The following is a 22,439-nucleotide window of genomic DNA, read 5'->3' on the forward strand; positions in this document are numbered from 1 at the left end:
TCTAACATTCTGTGATTCTGTGAATAAATATTCCTGAGGTTACTCCAAGCACATTACATATTAATGGATGAGGTTATCTATAACACTTTCCTACTCTAAGTGTGTGTTCTGCATTATGAAAATATTAGCAAACTGCCCTGCAATATATAACATCGGTTATGAATGATTCATCTTTATTTGATGATGCTTTCGAGAGTTTTAACCCCCAATTTTTCCTGTAGTCCTGATAAGTCTTGAGACATTGGGGTGAGGCATATACAAGATGACTTCAGCATATCTTTTCTTGGCAGCAGACAATGGTCCCTGGCCTTTCTGTCCTTGGTCAAGCAGCAGCAGTAAAAGTTCCCTGCATGGTGTAACTGAAGCATCCTGCCCACAGGCTGTGCATCTGAGTCAGAAGAGCAAAGGCTCCATGCACCACTTGAGCATTCAGCCACAACAGTGGAGACTTGAACCATTTCTCATTCTTAAACACATAAGCAATCTCCAAATAACAACACATGAATAGCATGGTTATAGTAGAAATATGAAACATAACATATACTATACTAATAAGAGAGCTAGGTATGTATTTGTTTATAGGAACTCCTAAAATATGCTTGATATTTCACTATCTACAAGTGCATGAAATGAGAGTTTAACGTTGTACTTATATTTTTTTTAAACTTGGGAAAAATGCTTACAATCACCTACAGCCAACTTACAGGGTTCACAGCAAAGTTAATAGTTTTGGGACACAAAATAAGAATAAGTTTTGTCCTTAAACACTTCTCTTACTTTGAAAAGAGTTCTGTTCAAGAAAATAATGGCTTTAGTCCTAGACATAAAAAAGCTAAGAGAATGTCTGCTTTCCAAAATGAAAGAAATAACCTTATCTACCTATGCCGAAAACTGCAGGCCGTGTGACTGTTTTCCTGGGGTCTAACACAGAGCTCTGTTTTCTAAACACAGAGACTCACTTTTCCTTCAGAAGAACTTATTTTGAATTAAAACATACTCATACTTGGAGGACTGAAGCATTGATCTCAGATTTCAAACAACATTTTATTAAAGTGAAAGATAAAATATTACAACTATGGTGTCTGTTTATTGATAAATGGGAAATGCAAAAAGATCACAAAAAAACATGAAAGTCTACCACAAGCTACTTTGACAGAGTGGTATGGAAAAATGTAATTACTGTTGGGTATTATAAGTACAGTGACAAATCTAAACTAATAATGGAAGGATTTCCAGAACTAATACAGTTTTTGTTATAAAAAAATAAATACCATAAGAAAATGAATTTAAAAAAGAGGTACCAAATTCCTGAAATTTGAATTTGTGCCATAGTAATCATATCAGATACATTAAAATGTCACAGATGCTGAATAATGTTTTAGAACTTCAGTTTGGGTAAAGCATACACCAGAGCTCATGCTGTTGTCGTAAATGTCCTTTTCTGAACAACCACCAGTTTATCTTCTCTTATGCTTCCTGTCATGCCTGATAGGAACTTCCATAATATCAGAAAAATTACGATTTTACCTATTAAAAATTTTTCTAAAACTCATTTTTGTCATTATACTAACAAGAAAACCTGATGACAGTTGTGCATCTACAGCACCAGACAAAAATCTTTTGGGGTTTTTGTACATTCAGTTGGAATTTCTCTCATATCTTAGATAGTAAACCCTTTAAGGCAGTGATGGGTTTTTATTTTCTGTGTACAGTATTTGCTGTAGTAGAACTTTGCTCTGATAATTGATAACACTTGGCACTTGTGCAGCAAGTTGACAGGAAAAAAAAAACCAGCCCAGGTTCCAGTCTCTGGCAGCAGATATTTATCTGCTGACCAGCTTCATTAGTCTTCTGCTGAAAGAACAAACTCCTGCAAACACAAAACTGAATAAGGGGTTAGATGCTGATAGCTCCCTATTCCTGAGAGGGCTGGTAGCTTCACAAAGTCAGGTAATAGAAGGGGAGCATAATATTTTAGGGGAACCTGCTGAATTCCCAAGACATTTAGACAGCTTATCAAGTTCAAACAGCCTTTTGACATGCGTTAATCAGACTCCTATTTACAGAGCACAAGCTAATGACACTCATCTACCCAGCAAGAAAGGCTGCTGTCCAAAAACTCATCTGTTGCAGCAGTTGAACAGTCTGTGTCCTCATAAGCACTCTCAAAAAAGTGTTGTGTGTGCCTGGAGTCACACTTACACTCCCACACGAACAAAACCAGTTACAAGCATCACATGCTGAATTTCAGCAATTTACACTTCTCTGTTTATAGAAAAAATATTATTCCAAGAGATAAAAAAAGGTCGAGGGAGAAATCATGTCCAGGTACTGAGCAAGATGTCTGAGGAAACAATGGGCAGACAATACCTGATGCAAGCAAAAAAATTATCCTATCAGAATCACTTTAGCGGATTATAGTGCTCTGAATTTAGTCTTGGTCTATGAGCTTTGGGCAGGTTTTAAAAGCTAACATGTTGCTTTTTATGAAAATAGGACATGGCACACAATTATCAATAAAGTTAACTATTTTATTTTGAGGGATACTTTTAGGCAAGGAAGACTCCCTAGAATTATAAATTCATTTGAGCTGTTAGATGCTATTTCTATGGTATCTGTCTCACTCTTGTTCCCATATTGCTTTTCTGCCAAAAAGAGGCAAAATGTTTAACGTCTTGTTACAATATTGTCAGTTCTCTCTGTCAGGCCTTCATCTTTAGCTGAAGATCTGTGGTCTTATACTACACACTAAGCAGATATTAATAATTTCTTGCTAATAAAAAATAATGTGATCGTAAACATGCTGATCAGTTTCAGCACTAAAGAAAACAGTTTCAACTTTATTGTTACGGTCTCCTGAGGAAAAAAAAAGGAGTATTTGGACATAGTTTTGAAAACATTCCATAATACAAAAGACTTTCTTTAATCTCAGTAATATTTCAGTGTATACTCACTGCTATAAGGCCCTGTTTACCTATGAAAAAAGTGAGAAGCAACAGTAATAATCATTGCACACATTTTACATTTTTAAATACTTGACTATTTTTATGTGTGGTCTGAACACATCCCTGTTGTAAAGGCTTATCACCTATATTTATGTTCCATTTCAACTCAAAGTGAGGAAACTTTTATCATTAAATATTACCTTGACAAGGTGGGTTCGATTAACGAACCAGCCCTCAATTTCATTTGATCCAGTTCAGATCTCAGTTTCTCAATTTCTTCAGCAAGTCTTTCCTGGAAATTAAAATAGTAAGATATACTTACTTGTGATACAAAATATATTTACTTTATGAGATATTGCTCTTGTAAAGCTAAACAAGTAACATAAGTAACACTGAACGTAGCAGTGACTGTAGTAAGAATAGGCAGTGAACTCATTGAAGCCTCAGTATTGCTAATAAAACATATACATCAAGAGGAGGTTTTACAGCACTCTATATTTTTTTTTCTACTAGCTGGAAGTGATGACAGGACAGCTTTGTACTTCAAATATTTTTTCTTATATAGCTAGGGTGACGCAAAGAACTAGCACTGACTTGGGCACTAACTGCACTCTCTGTGCCAGGCACAGTTCAGAGTGTGACACGCCATTTGCCCTTCAGAGACAGATTCTGTCCTGGCCTTCTTGTTTACTAATAGAGATATTTATTTACTAATAGAGACATAGACTTAGAGACAAAGACATTTTAGGTGCTTCTTTGAGCTATAGCTTTACAGCTTGCTCTTGGGAGTTGATGGAAGTCCAGTATGAGGTGCTGCTGGTGGAAAATGACTGTGCGACAAAAATTGGGTTTTTGGAATCAACTAACAAAAAGACTATTGGCAGCAATCACTAGGGAAAACAGCGGTGTTACCGAATTGTACAAATAACAAATTTGTAACTACTAATAAAATAAGATCAAAGATTTTTAAAAGAAATTAAGAGAGAATGTGGGATGTAGACGTAACACTGCTGTTTCTAGAGTTTAAAATGTTCAGGATTCCAAAACTCTAATAAGGAGAAGGATCTGCACTTAAGTAATATCAGATTCAGTAATTATTACAGTATTTTTACACTATTTCTTGGTTGAATAGAGTTACTGAGATAATTTAGTGATCACACTACTTGTATCAATAAATATAATAAATAATTGCAAAAATACTTTTGATACAAATGTAGATTTTTATACCAGATTTTTCATCCTTGTCAAGAGTTGATATGTACATTCAAGCCAGAAAATAGACTAAAAAAGAATTAGCCACTGTATTCACTTTCACTCTGACACTATTAAAACAATAAAGTTATGTTGGAGATAACATTGTTAAAATACCTTATTTATACAGACAAAATTGGTATCCATAATTCAGGTTTAAATTCTCTGGTAGCAAAGTCATAGAAACTTTTGTTTCAATTGACACAGCTTTAGAAATTTCCTTTTTGTCATCTAACCTGGTGAAGTGTGATCCTGATTTTGTGACAGCTGAATCACCTTATAACTGTGGTAGTACAGTACAAAAATTTTATTTATTTAAAATGCCCTACAAGCTCCTTTTTGAAAGTTTAATCTCTCTGCCTTTCTACAAGGTTATCTGAATGTAGATTAAAGTAATTTATTTGAACAGATACTTTTTTTGTTATTTTTCTCAAAGTTCTTGATTTTATATGTCATATCATAGTTATATTAGTATCAAATGAAGCTCTGTTTTTTAAATTCTGTACAATCTCTTTTACATGGTTTCAATACATTATGAAACACTTCCGTGAATCTGAAGGCAGATGCATTCGTGTATTCTACTGCGCTCAAGGCAAGTATAACTTCAAAACAAAATCACAACATTTGGGATTGGAATAAATATTTGTAATTAATTTGACAGATTCACTAAACAGTATTAGGGGTTAATTTGTGATGAATTATGAAAGGTCACTTTCAGCTATATTTAGCATAATGCCACTGCACCTGTTAAGAAGAATTGCATCAAATCAAGCAATTACATTCCTCACTATGAAAGTGTGACCAGTTATGCATACAACTCTGTTAAACAAGTTTTTCGGAATTAAACTGATAGAACAAAAATTCCAGAGCCAACAAAATCAATATGAATTTAAGTATTGCCTTCCTGAGGCTAGGATCTCAACCACGAACTTAGCTCAGAACAATTGTTAGAGACCCTTAAAGGCTAGTTAAGACATCTGGGTGATTAAAGGAACTATCATTGATTCCAGGAAGATTTTACAGGCTAGTTGGATAATTAATATGCCATATACATACTTCCAAATAATATTAAAAAAATAAAATTACAGTATTTTATAGTACCTTGTCATGTAAAGATTCTTCCAGATTTTTCCTGAAACTTTCAGATTCTTGAATCAAAACATTCTAGAAATACAAAGAAGAAAAGAAATGGATAAACCAGAAAGAAATTAGAGATATGTTAAACATCAGATATCACAATATACATGTAACCTCCACGTATAAATTAGCAAAGTTAAGTAACAAACAAGCCTTCATATTCCTGGGACTTTAAAATTAAAATCTTCTAATGCTTCAGTTTGAGTATACATTAAATGTAAAACACTGGAAATAATCTAAAAATGTAGGACCATGTTCTATCAAAACCAGCAAAAACTTCGCATTTTCCTTGAACTGAGCAACTGTCACACTCTTACACATCTATCTCTCCCAGGTTCTTCTTTTGGTAGGCCTATTTCTTGCTTTGTATGACATTTTGTTTCAGTGATGCAGACCAGAAGTACATCCTCTGAAAGGCTCTGAAATGTCCTTCTGAAAGACACTGAAAGATTCCCCTCAGATCAAATTGAAGGTGAATAAATAGAAGAGTGAGAGATTAAGGGGGTCATGAGATCTGAATTTTGCAGGCCCATTGTGTCCCGTGTCACTGAAAACCTGTAAATATCATTCCCTCTCCAAGGGTAGATGTTCCTTCTCCTTTGGTGACAGCATTTTACTCTTCCCATAGGGATTGAGATAAAATCATCAGGCTAAAATATGGGAATGACAGCACATGGAAACTTGGCCATTCCTCTGTTCTCGTCCACTTTCTCTCATTGCCTCATACCATGTTGCGCTCTAGTCCTTTACAAGCTTTTCATCGGGCTCCTTGCTGATAAAACTGGGACTCATAATACTTAGCATATCCAGTTAGCAGTAGTTCTGGAAAGATTCTTGTGCGCACTCTTGAATTAAGAGTTGAATGTATAAGTTAGATGATATTTGTGGTAACACCTGGTAATACAAAGTCAACATGATGCCCCCATCCCAATAAAAGTAGAACTGGTTTCACACCGGAGAATCTTTATTAAGCTGTATTTTACACCACCCTTTGCACTGTACCTTTTCTTCAAGTGCTGCCATTCTCTCTTTCAAGTGTAGCTGCAGACGCTCATTGGATTCTGTCAAAAGTCGGTCTACAGTATCTGATAATCTTTTGTTGTGCTCCTCATTCATTTTTTCTCTTTGCCGTGCCTTTAATGTAGAATAGAAGATTGGTAGGGTCAAAATTAACCAGTACAAACTTGTATCATTAAAAAATAAAAAAGCCCTGTAACTGTAGCCATTTAAAGAAATTCCATAGGAAAAGTAATTACAGGTCTTGATTAATGCACATTCATTTTTGTATCAGCAGAATACTTTGAAAGCTGCAACTAGATGTGAACTAGTATATTAAAATGGTTAAGTAAAGTGGCAAGATACTGCCATCACTGCTATAAACAAAACATTTACCAGCAGATAAGTTTGTGTGCTGGAGTGCACAACGTAGCGCTATATTGACAAATTAAAAGCAGAAAAGTGCACAGAAGTTGTCTGAAATACACATACTCTTTGAAGTTCCTGATTCTTCTCTTCAAGTTGGGCTTCTAAGTGTCTCATACGTTCTTCAATGTTTCCATGTCTTTCTTCTGCCTGCAAAAAAACCAGAAAGACTCTTTCTCGAACTGAAGTGGCTTTGTAAGTCTTTATCTCAGTAAAGTTTAAACAAAACATAAAGCAAGCTACTACTAACTGCAAACTTAGTTTTCCAAAAAGAAACCTTATTTAAACAGGCAGCTGAACAGCATTGCTTGAAATGTGTCAGCTACAAAGGCCTGTTACATCCAAGCATCAGCAAAACATTGGAGTTATTTATGAGCAATGAAATCAGCCAAATGTAACATGCAGACTGTGCATGGTTTGAACACAAACCTGCCATCATAAAATTGTAAGCTCCTGAAGCACTGAACTGCACAATGGTTGATTATCAATAAAAAAAAAAAAAAAAGTTAAAGAAAATGAAAACAAATCAGATGGATTCTATTTAGCAATAGAAAGTAAAGTCCAGTAGGACTACCTTCCTACGTATGGAGATCATTTCTTGTAGTTTAGCTTCCATAACATATTGATAATCATCAGATGAGGTAGAAGAGGTTGGATCAGACTAACAAGTCAAGGAAAAGGAGAGGGACAAAATTGAAAAATCAGAACTAAAGACACTGACACTGAACAGAACACAGCACAGAATGCTTAAAAGAAAAGTGACTGAAAATTTAATACTTTTAACTGACAGATTTTTACATGGAATAAACTACACTGATACTTGGTGAACATGATGCAGTTGATGTGGAGAAACTGAAAATAATGGAATGCTAAAAAAGCTATCAACCTACACATGGAAGTTCAAGGTTAGTAATGGTTGGCTGATGACATATTACTACAGAGTGGATTCAAAGCAATACTGTCTATTCTAATGTGGTTTTTTTTTTGAATTATGGCAAACTAAACACCAGAACAAAACTCTACGAGGCCAATGTCAGAAAGTCCTTTATAATTCTTCTATCACTGTCTAGGAATGAAAACAATGCATAAATACTGAATTAATGGATTGGTCAGTTACAGAACTGTGCAATGTTATGGTACATTCCCTAATTTCTAGAAAACAGAAATCATGTCAAAAGAGACAAGGCTGAAGCTTTAGTATTCTATTTTAGAATACACTACATAAGCCCTTTCATCCAAATAAACAATATAGTTTTCATCCCTTTGAAAGGATCCACCCTGGTGGATCTCTTTGGAAGATCAAGGTCATCAGATAAAAGAAGAACCTATAAATAAAAATCCATTAATAAGAATGAAAAATCGTTACTGAGTATAGAAATGGTAATCCATCCAAAGATTCATTACTACTTTTGACAGAAGTTGACCTTAATTAGGTCATCTGTTGCAAAACATGAGTATTCATGTTATTGTCATATCAAACAAGCCTATTTTATCATTCAAGGTAAAAAAAAAACCAAAACAAAACTTAAAGGAAGGGAAATGCTGTATTGGATTTGTTCCTATGGAAACAGGAATGTGCATAAGATGTATAGACGGTGCTACAGATGACTTTGAGTTGTGAACTTAACGCTTGTCAAATGCTATTTCACTGTCAGATTTACCCTCTCTCAAAAAGAGATCCTGAACTTCATTTCTAGATGAGCAAACTTCAATATGTACAATAAATACTAATTTTACAACCATATATTTTTAGGGAGACTGTTTTTCATACTGTTGTCTACTAATCATTTATCAGAATAATTAGGAATAGATACCAAAGTAATCCCAGATTTATATCATAACTTAAAATTTCCCATAACTTAAACTCAGTAGTATTATGAGGACCAAAAGATCAGACAGAAAACAAGCCTGTGATCTAGAGATTTATAAACTGCAGCTTTTGATGTGAAGACATCCATACAAGAAAATCCCACCTTGTATAAATACAAGAAGAATGCTTAACTTTGAAGATCACTACTACTCTTCTCAGACTAAGTGTATTCACAGAAGTCAGATTCTTGCAAAACTTAAGGGAAAGTCAGTATACTTTGCAATTAAGCTAATTTAATAAGTGCTGTTATCATTTCTGATCAGGAAGCAGGTGTATTGTGATGTATTTGAAGTTACTCATTATCTGAAACTATTTTGGCTATTTATTATTACTTGCACCAGTGACAATCCCTTTATGATTTTCTTTATCTTATCTTTTAGTTTTACATATCAGTTTGTTTCAGCACACAAGTGCTAACGCACTGCTTTCTCTCCAACTGGATAAATAGAAAGATAGGGCTGAAAAAGTTAGGTCCCTGTGATTGCAGACAATCAGAAGTGACCAAGCTTTAGTCTCCTCTCTAGAAGATAGATTTGCTTCCCCTTTTTGCAAAATGCAAATAATAATTAATTGTTAATGCAAAATAGGAGGATAACCAAACTAATACTTCTAGGTTCCAAGGGGATCTCATTTACAACTTCTGAAATGTGGTGCTGTCTGTCATGACCTGTCCTTGAGAAGCCAGTCTAACCAGCTCTATAATTTACATTTATTTTTCAAATTAAAAAAACAGATTTTCAGTCTAAACCATGCCATACCTTACTCCTTAGCAGGAAACAGTATTTCCAGAGGATAAAATAATTGTGGTATTAGGCCTAACTATTATTTGGAAGAGCAGGAGGAATTAAATTATTGTCAGAATTATGTATGTTATCTGAATTCTTACATAGAAAACTTTATTGAAAGAACATGATGTTTTTTTATAATTCTTATAGCTATCTAATTCTGTTACTTCCTAACACTTTAATAATCCAGTAAGGTATATGTTTAAGATATATATAAATCTTTCTTCTGTGAAGTTTTCAGTTATTTTATTAAGAATATTAAAATGTTGATAGGTACATACTTGTCAAAAAAATCTTCCTGAATGTGTCTCAAAGTACCTGTACTTCATTTTTTAGAATAAAAGAAAACAGAGCTGATCTCCATGTCCATCTCCCTTTACATCTCTTTGGTAGGAAAAAGTGACTTCAAAATTAATTAAAATTCAATATGCCTTAGAATCAAAATAGATGCCATTATTCAAAACACTTAAAATGTATCTGAATATTTTGTTTCCTTTATTTACATGCATTTCATTTGTTTGTTCCTAAAGTATTATTCCGTATTACTCTAAAATAATGAAATTATTTTATAACCGAGACATTAAACAACTAGGCTCAACTGCTTGCCTGGCAGAGAACAAGCACAGGTGCACAGCCTATAGTACCTTACCTGGGCTCTAATGCTATTTAGGGATTTTAACCACTGGTTCTTAGGTGCCAAATGCATGGGCAGCCCCTGCAGCAGGGACATGAATCAAAAGGGTGTCCCCTGTAAGGGCTAGGGAGACAGAAACACAGGTTCATATTCCCTCTTTCTCTCACTTGCAGAAACCCACCTGCAGACAGAGAGCTGCAGCAGGGAAGAGCAGCCCCTCCATCTCCTAGTGTGCCTAGTCGGAACACACTCCTCAAAGGAGGGTTTCAACACCTCTCATTGCCCTTTATGATGAGGAAGGCCTCAATCCGAGTTTCAAACAGACCCTTTCAGACAAAAAGATCTAGCAGTTTAGCTGTTCCCTAAGGGATTTGCAAATGCCTCCCGCACAGACTTCTCTAGGCCATATTGTCAGGATTGACGTGCCTGTGGTGGCTATGCCTTTTTGTTGTCCGCATGTGTTAGTCAGCCCCAGACCTTCTCACCAGAATAGGCTCTTTGGGAGACTTGGGTGGTTACCGTAAAAACACTGAATGTCTCCGTCTCTGCCTCGTGGATTGAGGCATGAGGCAGAGGCCGAGCCACCAGCATTAGTCATGTTCCCAAAACAGAATTTCAGATACGCATGAGACAGAAGGGACAGCTGTGGACTCTGAGGTTCTTAAACAGAAGCTAGATTTCTTCCGACTTGCTTTGCTAAGAGTTAATTGAGTTATAAACTTTCTAAAGTGGAGCTTGTATGACTATTTGCTTGGCAGACCTTACCTTACATTCTTCTTTTTAATATGACTTGCATGCCTGTTCTCTAGTACTCTGTACAGGAGGATTAGTAAGACACATGGTGTGGTATTCAGCAACTATCACCTAAAGCATTTAGCCAGCACATTCAGTTATAAATAGATTTGTGAAATTGTGCATCTCAGACTGGATTAAAAATATATGGACAAAAACTAACAATGTCTGACTCGCCATGAGATACCGGCTTGAGTCTTAATGCTCACTTTGCACTCTATATGCTATGAAATAGCAGAGAAATAGCCAGTATAAGCCAGCAATAAACAGGAAAATTTTGCTTTGAGGGAATACCAAAGAAGCTTGTATTATTGCTCTCTAACCCTGTTAAAATTCTGCTGCTGCTCCTGCTGCTAATTCACCCACAAAAAAAAAAGTCGCTTTCACATCATCACACAATTTCTAGTCTTTGCATCTCAGATGAAATAAAAAAATACAATTTCAGATGCAGAAAGCACCTGTACAGTACAGGTGCTATAATTTTTCTTCCTTGTGCTGAGCTGCAGGAACAAATCTAAACTTCGCTAATGGTACAAGTCAATTTCCACAGTTTTGACACCTTGAGTTTTGAACACCTGCTGTCTCCAGATTTTCTCCTGGCTTCTTATAGCACAAATTTGTTTGGCTAGCCTTTGAATGAATTATTCAAGAAGAAAGAATGCATTACTGAATCGAGCTATGCAACTGAAGGTGAACATAGGTGACTGTGGTGACTGAGTTACAACAGCTCACAAAGTTATCAGCTACTTGTTCATGTGCTCACTCCTAACCTGTTACAAATGTGACAAAATATGTAAGCTTAAGTCACTCTTTTTTCTGAAACCCAACCTTTCAGTCACTAGATATCCACACATTCTTGTCTCTCCTTTATTTCCCCACTACCTTCTACACCTCATAGGTTTAGTAGGCAACTCCTTCCATTTAGAGGTCTCAACCTAGCTTCTTTCATTTCTTCCTCCTATCAGGACAAAATCTTCTGTGGGAAGGGAAGCACAAGAAGGGTGGTTTGAGAAGACAGTAATGTTTTGTAAACTTTTCTTAGGCTTCCCTCCTTAAAGGAGGTGTTGGTTTTTTGTTTTTTTCTGGGAGAAGATTTATTAGCTTCCTTCTCCAGCTAACACATCATCTTCTCTCCCTCCCTTGTTCTCAAAGAGGTTGCTGTCTTAACCACATCCACTTCTTGCAGGAGAACATCCTTCCCCCCCTTTGCATCCTTTCTACTGCAGAACTTCTCCTTTCCCTTTCTTGCAACTTCCCTACTTAATGCAAACCAGAACTCACCACTGTCACAAAACAAGCATTGTGTTCTACTTGCCTCGAACTTTCAAGTCATTTTTATCACCTTTAAAATAAGCTGAAAGTGTTACTATGCTAAATGTGGTTTATTATGATTATGGTTTCCTCTTCTCCATTCTCTTATGCAGCTAAAAAGCATTATTGGTATTTCTGGTGACCTGCATACAGAAATGACGGCATAAAATGCTGACTGCTGTCTTGTGATCAGAGAAGTGACATGGTACCTCTGCTGCATAGGCACCTGAGGGGGAGAGTGACTGCTAGAGGGAGTGAGTGAATGGAAGTAGGTGGATGCTGGTTGTCTCCACTAGACTCCTCCTTGAATACATGTAAGGAGAAATTGTGTTTGAAAGACTAACCATCTGAGAGTTCTGGATGCTCCAATGTCTGTCCTTTCTGAGGAAAACAAACATCTTACAGGATAAAGAAAGGTTTAGTTAATATTGGAGGGGGGTGCCTTCTACTACCAACTGCCTCTTCTCCAGGGCAGGCAAACAGACCAATACTGTGAGAGTGAGTACAAGGTGGCTCAATGAGTCATGGCAAAAATTTATAAATATAAACTTGGGATACATGCTGAGAGCTGTGCTACTTGTCATGACCAGACAGATACCAGTGCAATGGCCAGGCAGTACATGGGATCATGCTGTTCCAGGTTAGTCTGCCACAGGCTGACTAACCCTCCAGTTGCTCACCCAATGGGCAGAACACAGTGAAAACAAAGCCAAAGAAAAGTTCAAACGATTCAGGTAAATTTATGGGTACTTATCTGAGTTCACTGTATAGTCCAAACTTTTGGAAGTTCACTCCTTATGAACTAGTTTGGGCATAGAAAAGTAGCAAAAGACATTCACTAGCCCATATATATACAAAAAGAAAAACAACCCATTTAAAAAACTGACACCATAGAAGGATCTCATTTGACATCCTTCTTGTGCAGAATACCAACCCAGATTTACTATGAGGAAGAGTATAATAAATTGAATGCAGAATTGTAACATGCATATTTTAAACTGAGGAGGGGGAAATCACATCCAAATCCAGAACATGTATGTTCTGTTTTATCTCCACATGTAAATAATTTGTCTTACATTTCACCCACAGTGAAGCAGTCATGGTTTCCAATTATCCCACACTACTTTCCTTTAAAAAACACGTAAAACATATTAGGCTTAACTCACCTCTTTTGTAACCCCATTAACCTCAGAGGAGCCACTTTCATTGAGGTAGTACAAAAGAAAGGAGAATCAGTTTTGACTTTTTTTGCAGTGCAGAAAGACTACCTGATTTAGGGGGCTCATCTTTTACTTAGTATACATGGACATGCAGTGACCAGGGCTCAGGTAGGTAGGCAGACTTAAGGTAGTCTGCAGTTAGCTCATTTGAGCCCTACCAGCAATGTGTATGCTGACACAAAGCTCAACAAAGGCAAAATTAATTAAGTATTATTCAGCCCCTTAGGAAGGTCTCGTAGCTTTCATCAAATAGCTAGTGTGGTAATGGTATACCAGCTAGCTAAGTAAGCTGCAGTGACTACAGCATTGTCCTTGGTTCTGAGCTTAATTTATGTTATCCGTGAAAAGTACTGGACTTTAAACTTCAGAGCTGTCAAACCATTACTTCAATAAGCTCTACAGTTTGCAAAGACATTGTATACAAGATATATAAAACACAGGTTTATTCAGCCTATTGGTCAAATTCTGGCATTCTTCTTCATGTCATGTATTCCAAGAAGACACAATTTTAAATAAAAGAATTTTCTTCAGTTTTTCATGTAATTGAAGAGAAATTAACAGAACTGCCATTACAGTCTAATGTACTTCTTAGAGACTCCCGCTTGGCAAAAACTTTGACAAAAGTACATCAAAGCACAATGGGGTGGAGTGTCAGCTCTGTTCACAGCTCTCTAACCACATCCCATGAAATAATGTAAGAAGACAAACAGAGATGTATACTGCAGCTTTATGGTCACAACAACAACAGTATCTCATGGAAGTCCCTGAGGGCTCTGCATGGTTGAAATGGGATTTCTGCTTACAATATTTGTCATTAATATATGTTCAAGGAAAAATGCAATTGCAAGAAAAGACATGCTTGAGACTACAAAATACTTACTGGTGCCTAATTGCTGGAGAAATTATTCAGGAAAAAATCCTCTTAAAATAGAAAAAAAAATTAAGCTACTGTGGGCATTAGAATATGTGATTATTTGTTGAATCAGAAACAAATGAAAAAAGTTAAAATGCCAAGGGATTGTTCTAATGTGCACCTGATTTTTTATTAAAATGCAATGATATTTCTTTGGTATTTCACATAGCTCTCTTTTTGCTGATTCTTTTTTTCCCCCCACCATTTTCAGTCTCTGTTTCAGATTTCCACCCATTCATATAAACCTAAAGTGGACAGCACAAAATCTTGATCCCTGAATAATGATCTCGCCTTCATATAATAAAAAAACCCAAACCAACCCAAATTCTCAAAAAGCCCCTCTTGCTTTCTTTCTACTTCTTAACTAAATTACTTAAAAATCAGACTTTATCAGCAAGCTGCTCAGCACTGAAGGCTTCCCTATAAATAGAAAAACATAAGAATTGAAAAAAATCCAACAAATTTAAAAATAGCTGGGCATATAAATAGCTAGAAAGCTTCCTTGGCAATAGAGAAAGGAAAGCTTATATAAATGTAATCTCTTAAATGCATTTTTCTTTATTTGTCTGATTTTAAGAGATGAAGAATAAACATATCATCTTTGTATGTCTTTATGAAGCTGATAATACCTGAGCTATAGGATTAACTACATGCACAGCTGAAAGTATCAGAGGCCAAACAGGAAAACCACGCTATTTCTAAAAATTTATTTTTATCTTATTTTTCTGCAAGAAAGCTGCTGTATAATAATTTATCAGAAAAAAAACAGTTTGAAGTCCTCTTAGGGTTTCACATTTGTCTTTGCAGACACATGATGCAAAGAATCATTCAAAACAAACCTTGTAAGTATGTACTGCAACTTGTCTTCATTTATGTTGTACAAATGATCCCAGCTGCCACTAAGACTTGATTTTGTAGCACTTATTGGAATAAAAATAATTGTTGTTTCATATACCCATGGTGTACGAAAACATCCAGAAGAACTAAGTGAAGGAATGGGAGTTCCCCCTACCCCTTTCCCCTTAAATTAGAAACTTACACAGTAAAATGAATCCTCCTAGGACAAGTAATGCTCATATGCATTGGAAATAGATGACTCTTCTGTAAATATAGTGCAGGCTAACTTAAACATAACTACTTTTCCTGTTGCCAAAATGCTAAAAATTACAAACATGGGATTGAGACCATTCCTGGTTAAACCTGTGGCACATACTTATCAGGAAACGTTTTCTTCTTTCAAATCAGCTTGATACTAGTTTTGTCCTTGAGATGAGGAATCAGGATGCAAATCAATGTTAAACAATGAGGCTTCTGCAGTGAATCTATTTCTCAGGGCAGTACCTTAGTCAGAGCTGCAATTCTCTGAGCCAGTTCAGCCTCCACTTCAGGTAAGGTTTCAGCCTTCCTTATCGTCTGCTGCAGCTTCTGCTCAGCCAGCTCTAGTCGTTCTTGCAGTTGTCTGTTTTTGTCTTCCAACTGAGGGCCAAAGACAGATAAACAGGTATGAAAAAAATAACCAAAATTAAGATTTTCCTCCAGTTTCTTAGGTATTGGGGAAGCGATCAAACCTCACTGTATAAACACAGATACTCCACAACCTGGGTGAGCTTATTGGAAAGGTATTAACTCAAGCATGGATCAGTGTAGGCTGCCAGTCTTACTAACGACGAATGATTTGAGGCTCACAGATCATATGAAGGTGAAGAAAAGGAGTTGTAAAATGGCACTAACGAAGATGAACAAAAAGCTCCTCTGATCAATGTGTTGTTTATCTGAGCACAATAAAAGTATTGGTGCCAGTAAAATGAGAACGTACTAAAAGCAAATATTGACTTCATCTCACAGAAAAGTTTATGTATGAGCTAAAATGGGAAAGAAGTAAAATTCCAAAATAATAGAATTCCCGGCAAAGTTTTTGAACAAATTGCCAAATGCAATTGTCTGAACAAATGCCAGTCATATATTATGAAATGTTAAAACTGACATTTCGTTCTTGATCATAACCTGGCTGCTGTTCGCTGAAGGTTGCAGTGATATTGTTCACTGTGAACCCACAACTGAGTCTCATTTTACAGAGGTGAAATTGATTAATCTGTGATAATAATTAAAGAGAAACAAAAGGACATTTGATAACTACAGTATTTTCTGGCCTACTGAGATAGACCACATGATTAAGAATTTTTTAATGGTTTGATAAGTCTTTCCCGCTTTTTTGTTCATTCCAGGTAACAGAAGACATAATGAAAAAGGAGTGTGCTTTTAGATTCTTTTTTAATCCTTCGAAAGCATGAAAAGGTAGGCTTTTCACATCACAGTGCTTTAAATCAACTTTAAGTCTGCCTGTATATATTGTAAGCCTAATTCTCTTGGTCACTGCTTTGAGTAGGTAGACCTCTGCAACACGACTTACACTGGCAGCAATAAAAACTCAGATGCAGGTACCCTACTTTTCCACTCTTGGGTGGGGTTTTTTCCTAACAATTGAAGATACCTCTTAAAATAGTCAAAAGAAGCTGGCAGAAGCTGGAGAGTTTGAGTTCTGATGCCTTAATTTCCCTGAAGAGGTAGTCACATACATACATATACACACATACAGAGGTATGTGCATATATTTGTGTAAATATATCTGCATACAACCATAGAAGCAGAGATTATCAGACTATATAGGATTATTTCCCATATAGCATTTTATATTGTTTGAAGACATGATAGGTGAAAAAAAAAGGTCTTATACTGAGGCTGAGGAGCAATTTCATCTTTTACAGTTTGAATTACATTATTTTATGTTAGCTTTCAGTTCACATTGTATTCTTCAAATTACCAAGCTGTGTTTTCTGCTAACTTTACACTTCAGCTTTTGGAATCACCGTGTAAATGAAGTACCATGAGAGAAAGCTGCACAATCATGTTATACTTTTTTTAAAAACATATTCATGGATAGTTTAGCTTTGCAAAATTTTATTTACACACTACTAACAATGTGAAATCATTAGACGATACTGTATGCAAATTTTGATCTTTCCTGCAGAAGGGAATTTCTTTTGATTATACTATTTTTTTTTTTAATAAAATTCAGAAAATTGTTACATAAGGAGCAAAGATAATCCTTTACTTAGAGTATATGAGTATGTGCATTTAGGCAAGACACTATCGGAAAACACAGTTAATTTCCAATGTTGAATGTACACATTGATTTGGTATTCATGGTTGTAATAGCTGATATGAAGCTTAGAGATGCTGAACAACTTAGGCAGGGTTTTTTTAGATTAACTGACCTGTTGATTAAAAATGAACAGATTAACCTAATGGAAACCTCCTACTGTAGATCTGCCCCCTTTTTTGCATTAATTCTAACTGTGTATGAAGAAAATAACTGAGTAATGCAGATACCACACCTGACGTAGGATGGCTTCCTTGTTTGCCAGTTCATTTTCCAGCTTATCGTTCATGTCGTGTATGGAGGTGGATTCTCTCTGTGCACTGAGGTAGCGCTTCTCCAGTGTAGTTATTCTTTCTTCCATATCTTCCTTTTGTGCCATTGCCTAACATGACAAAAAAACTTATCAAGAGACATGCAATTAAAATGCTACATAATTTTATACCACTTTAATTTTCGTGCTAACAGTAGACAGAGATGCAAGGTACACTCCGCAGTAATTTTTCTGTTTTCAAGAAAATTTATTTCCTTTGAGATTTCTTGTAATTACAATATTTAAAGCAGTAGCTGTTGAATAGAACAAATGGAAACAATCCTCACCTTTTGTATATTTTTCTAGTTTCTATATTTTTCAATGCAAAAATCCATAGCAAATGCAGCTGACAATTACTTGCTTGCTTCTTACACAACAGCAGGCTTGATCAGAAAATAGAAAAACTGATATAGTTACATAATAGTAGAAACACAGTGCAGTGATGTGGGGAAAAAATATATATATGCACATTTCTACTCTTATTCCTGGGTTCTACTAAGATTTTCTGCCAAGTACATGTAGCAGACAGCCCGTGACATGTCCTGAAATCAGGAAAACAAGCGATCACAATGTTGGGTACATAACATAACCATAACATATGGGTATGTTATCCATATATGTTATGGATAAGGATTTCTTTAAAATCTTGAGCTGTTTTTATTCATGTATTACAAGCTGGCCTCACTGAAGTCAATAGCTGTAATTTAGAGAGATTATTCACTAGTTAGGTCTATTACATTGTTTATTTCTCTTCAATTAATTTTAGTGAAAGTAGAAAATTTTATCAGTTTTAAACTTATGTGTGGCTCTTGAGATGACTTACATATTGCCACGTAATCTTTCACAATGAAAACATTTACTGACGATCACGTCTTGCTTTTTGTATTATATTACATTGTGGAACCAGTGTTGAAGTGAGATTATTTTTCAAGTAAGACACAATGAACATATAAATGGATCCAAATAGCTAGTCCTAAAATGGACCATATCCAGGTGATCCTTTTGCAAATTGCTGAAAAAAACCCCATAAAAATGGTAATTATGTATGTAATTAATTAAAAAAACACAGGAAAAAACCCAATAATTTATCCAAGTTACACAATACTAAACTACTCTTCTTGTTGCAGGTATTTAATTTTCTGCATTGGGAAGACTCTTTTGTGGCAATATGAAATAATGAAGACAGGCACTTCCATCTTTACAAATATCTTTCGCAGCAGATTCTGCACTGACATTTGCTAATTATTCTACGTGCAAAGGTATTAATGGCCACTTTGCTTAGGAAGGGAAGGGCTGAAAGCAAGTAAGGGAATAGCATATTATAACAGGGGTAGTGAAATTACCACACATGAGTAAATACTATAACTGATTATATAAATAAAACCTTTTCATAAAACAGCCCAGGAGTTTTAAAGGTGTTCTTTAGACTGCCTACAAGACCAACATCTCTGTTTAACAGAGTTTATCTTAGAATTTTGAAATAGCTGGAAACTTGCCAGAATGCACTCTAGTAATGCTAAACCACAAAGGATTTGGCCTTCCTCCTATTAAGTTGCACACATACACACCCACATTTATGAAAACGGTTTTATAAAGAGATTTCTAACACTACTTCTTAAAGTAAATTTTGTGTTTCCTATGTATGAGGGCTGGTAACAGTGCTCAACTATTGCTGCCCATGTTCACTGGCCTCCATCAGCTTGTAGTGGGTACCACAGGAACAAGAGAGAAATATGAGGTGAGTGTGGTGAACTCCTTACCTCTCTAATGTCTCTCTGATATTTACTGTTCATTTCTTCTGTTTTAATGAGCTCCTTTCTGGCAGTCTCTGCTTCCTGCTCTACCTCTCCCACACGGGAAGACAGTGCAGCTAAACGCTCCTTCATTTGTGCCATTTCATAGTTTTGCTTTTCCAGTAGTTCCTGAAGTTCAACAACTTGACTGGCTTCATCATTTGAGTCTATGGAACCATTTGATAAGCGCTGTTAACAGAGAAGTGACACTATTTATTAATTATCTTTTAATAAGGACTCTATCTAAAGAATTTATAAAACAAAGATTATTTTTAAAATTACAAAAGCAACTAGGAAAAGAAAAACACAATAATTTTCCTGGTAGATAAGAGAGGGTAGTTATGAAAAAATTGCAAAAGATTAGTATTCGTTCATGTCAAGGGATTCCAGAATGCAACATCACATAGAGAAGTAAATGTCTGCATTAAGAGCAAGACACTATACAAAAACAGCTTGTTTGACATAATGACTATTCAAGTACAGATTGCAACAACACTACTCCTAAAAAGTACGTATAAGTCTTAGCTAAATTTACACAGCATTTGAACTTAATCAAAGTCTATTTCATTTGCAAAATAGGCCATGCTGCAGTCAGGAAGCAACATCAATAAATCACAAATCCACTGTACTGGAACGTCTGGTTAGGTCTACATTAGAAACAAGTTCTGCTGAAGTAATGTGTGTGCTGCTGAAGCCCCTGATACAAATATAGTTATAAAGAAAATAATCAAGAGTCCAGAACTCACATTGCAATTGGAATATGATCTCAGGAATACGATTTATGTTGCAAATAAATGATTTCAGGAAAAAAGTGGGTTCACTAGCAGGACTTGTTGGCATTGCCTCACTATAAGAGATAGTCACAGTAACCTTTTCCAGCATAGGCTAAACCATGGTTTCATACAAATTTAATAATCTCAAATTTAAAAAAAAAAAGACAAAACCAAGCAAAACCAAAATTATTTTATTTTGACCTATAACACGCAAAACCAAACCAAAGTAGTCCAACCTGTCATTAACTTTCTTGATTAGGTGCAGTTTTATCAGTTAAATTTATATTAGGCAGTATAGGAACAAAGTATTTAACTGTAATTGTAATTTTAAATAGGTTATGGATCTCAAAGAGCATCATACAGCAATATTGGTCCTAAAAGGTGCTTGTTGCCATTCAGATGGTAGGGTGTATATCAATGTATACATGAAATATTCCTACTGAGAACTGAGAGGAAACCAAGCTTGCATTCATTAGCACTTTTGTATTATTATTTTAAAAATATATTTATACAGAAATCTTCCAGCAAATTCAAGGACCATTACTTTGCTTAACGGCTTTAACAACATTCTCTCCCCAATCAGCCATAAAATGAACCCAGATCAAGACCACCTGTCCCTCTGTGGATCATTGAATAAAATTATTTTACTCTAAAAATTCATTACATCAAATAACTCAGTTCCAAAATTGCTTTATTTGTACTAGTTAATTATATTATCTTGACATTTTATGTTGGCTGCTGGACCATCATTGATCTACTTTCAGGACACCAAGGTAAAATGACAATAGCAATTTAAAAATTTACTTACACTCAGTTTGTTGTTTGGAAAGTGTTCAGTTAGTCTACTTGAATGAAAATCCTATTAATATGCAGTAATCACATATGTAAACAAAATAGTATTCAAACAGGATAAACCATTCTAACCATCATACTTTATTCCACTGTGTAAATTTGAGATAACTTTGTTATCTATTAAATTATAATCTGCTTTAGTTTTAATCTCATGAAACAATTTTAGCAGTTGTTACAGATGAACAAATTTTACTTTGCATTGAATTTGCCCTACAACTCTCTAAATAGTGGTCCAGGAACTGCTGTAAGGTTATAAGAAGCCAAATACCAAATCTGAAAAACAATAAATTACATGCGATCATGTATCTCATGTGACACAAACCGTGGTCATTTTGAAATAGCAAGCTGTAATATCTAGGAGTATGTTCACTGGCAGAGAAATATTTTCTTTTCATTAATAGAACTGTTTTCCTTAAGATAGGAATAACCAAAACACATATAAATTAAATGGGAAAGATATATAATTTTTTTTACTAATTTACTTAATATCTGAGATTTCTGGAAAGACAAATAAAATTTTACTTAGAATTAAACTGTCACCACTAGACAAATGCCATGATTGCCAATTATGCATGTATATACATGATTGACTTATGCAAATAAACTTCCCTCATAATTCTTTGATGAACTCTTTGTACATGCTGCTTTAAGTGCACTCATTGTTCACTTTTGCTTTAGATTATTCTTGTATTCATATATAGACCTGGCTGGTATTTAAAGTTTCCAACTCACCAAAAATACAAACATTTTAGTTTTTCTTAGTACAATTAGGACAAAAAAAAGTTTTCAATAAAAATAGATTTAAAAATAAAAAAGCCTCATCTTAAAATTTGGTATTTTTAGAATTTTGAAGCATACTTTAGAAGTTTACCTAAGGATTTGAACTGCCATTTTGCCACTTTTATGCCTTGCTATTATTTTATGATATATCTTTATGTGGGTACATTACATGGAGTAGTCACTTCAAAAGACTACCAGCAGAAAGTTATTAAGCATTAATTCAAGGAGTAACATTCCTCAGGTTCTCAGGAGGGTTATTACCATCAGTTTTATGGTCAGACTTTCCCCTCTCTCCTAAACAAAAAAATCTGGAACAAGATGTGAAAATATGCTATGCCAGTAGAAGCAAAAGGCATCCTGTAGATGATGCTGATTCAAGTGCATTTTCTGAATTAGTGAAAGGAGCAGGAACCTCCCATGCCCCAGAGGAATTCCCTATGGAATACGCTGGGGGACAGAACCATAGCATTTTCTCTATTACTGGTTTTGTG

The 22,439-nt window shown here is 35.3% G+C and overlaps 1 protein-coding gene across 1 annotated transcript; it reads right to left on the minus strand.

Annotated features, from left to right (window-relative positions):
* Positions 1–3,145: 3,145 nt before the first annotated feature.
* On the minus strand, positions 3,146–19,732 carry LOC104468574 (liprin-alpha-2-like; the record flags this gene model as incomplete). Its single annotated transcript, XM_010082765.1, has 7 exons — positions 3,146–3,237; positions 5,298–5,360; positions 6,336–6,467; positions 6,822–6,905; positions 15,622–15,756; positions 17,676–17,822; positions 19,511–19,732. Coding segments are annotated over 7 exons (875 nt in total), but the record flags the coding sequence as incomplete, so codon positions are not given.
* Between the last annotated feature and the right edge of the window lie 2,707 nt (positions 19,733–22,439).

Source organism: Pterocles gutturalis, unplaced genomic scaffold (assembly GCF_000699245.1).
Source record: "Pterocles gutturalis isolate BGI_N339 unplaced genomic scaffold, ASM69924v1 Scaffold28131, whole genome shotgun sequence".
NCBI lineage: Eukaryota > Metazoa > Chordata > Aves > Pterocliformes > Pteroclidae > Pterocles > Pterocles gutturalis.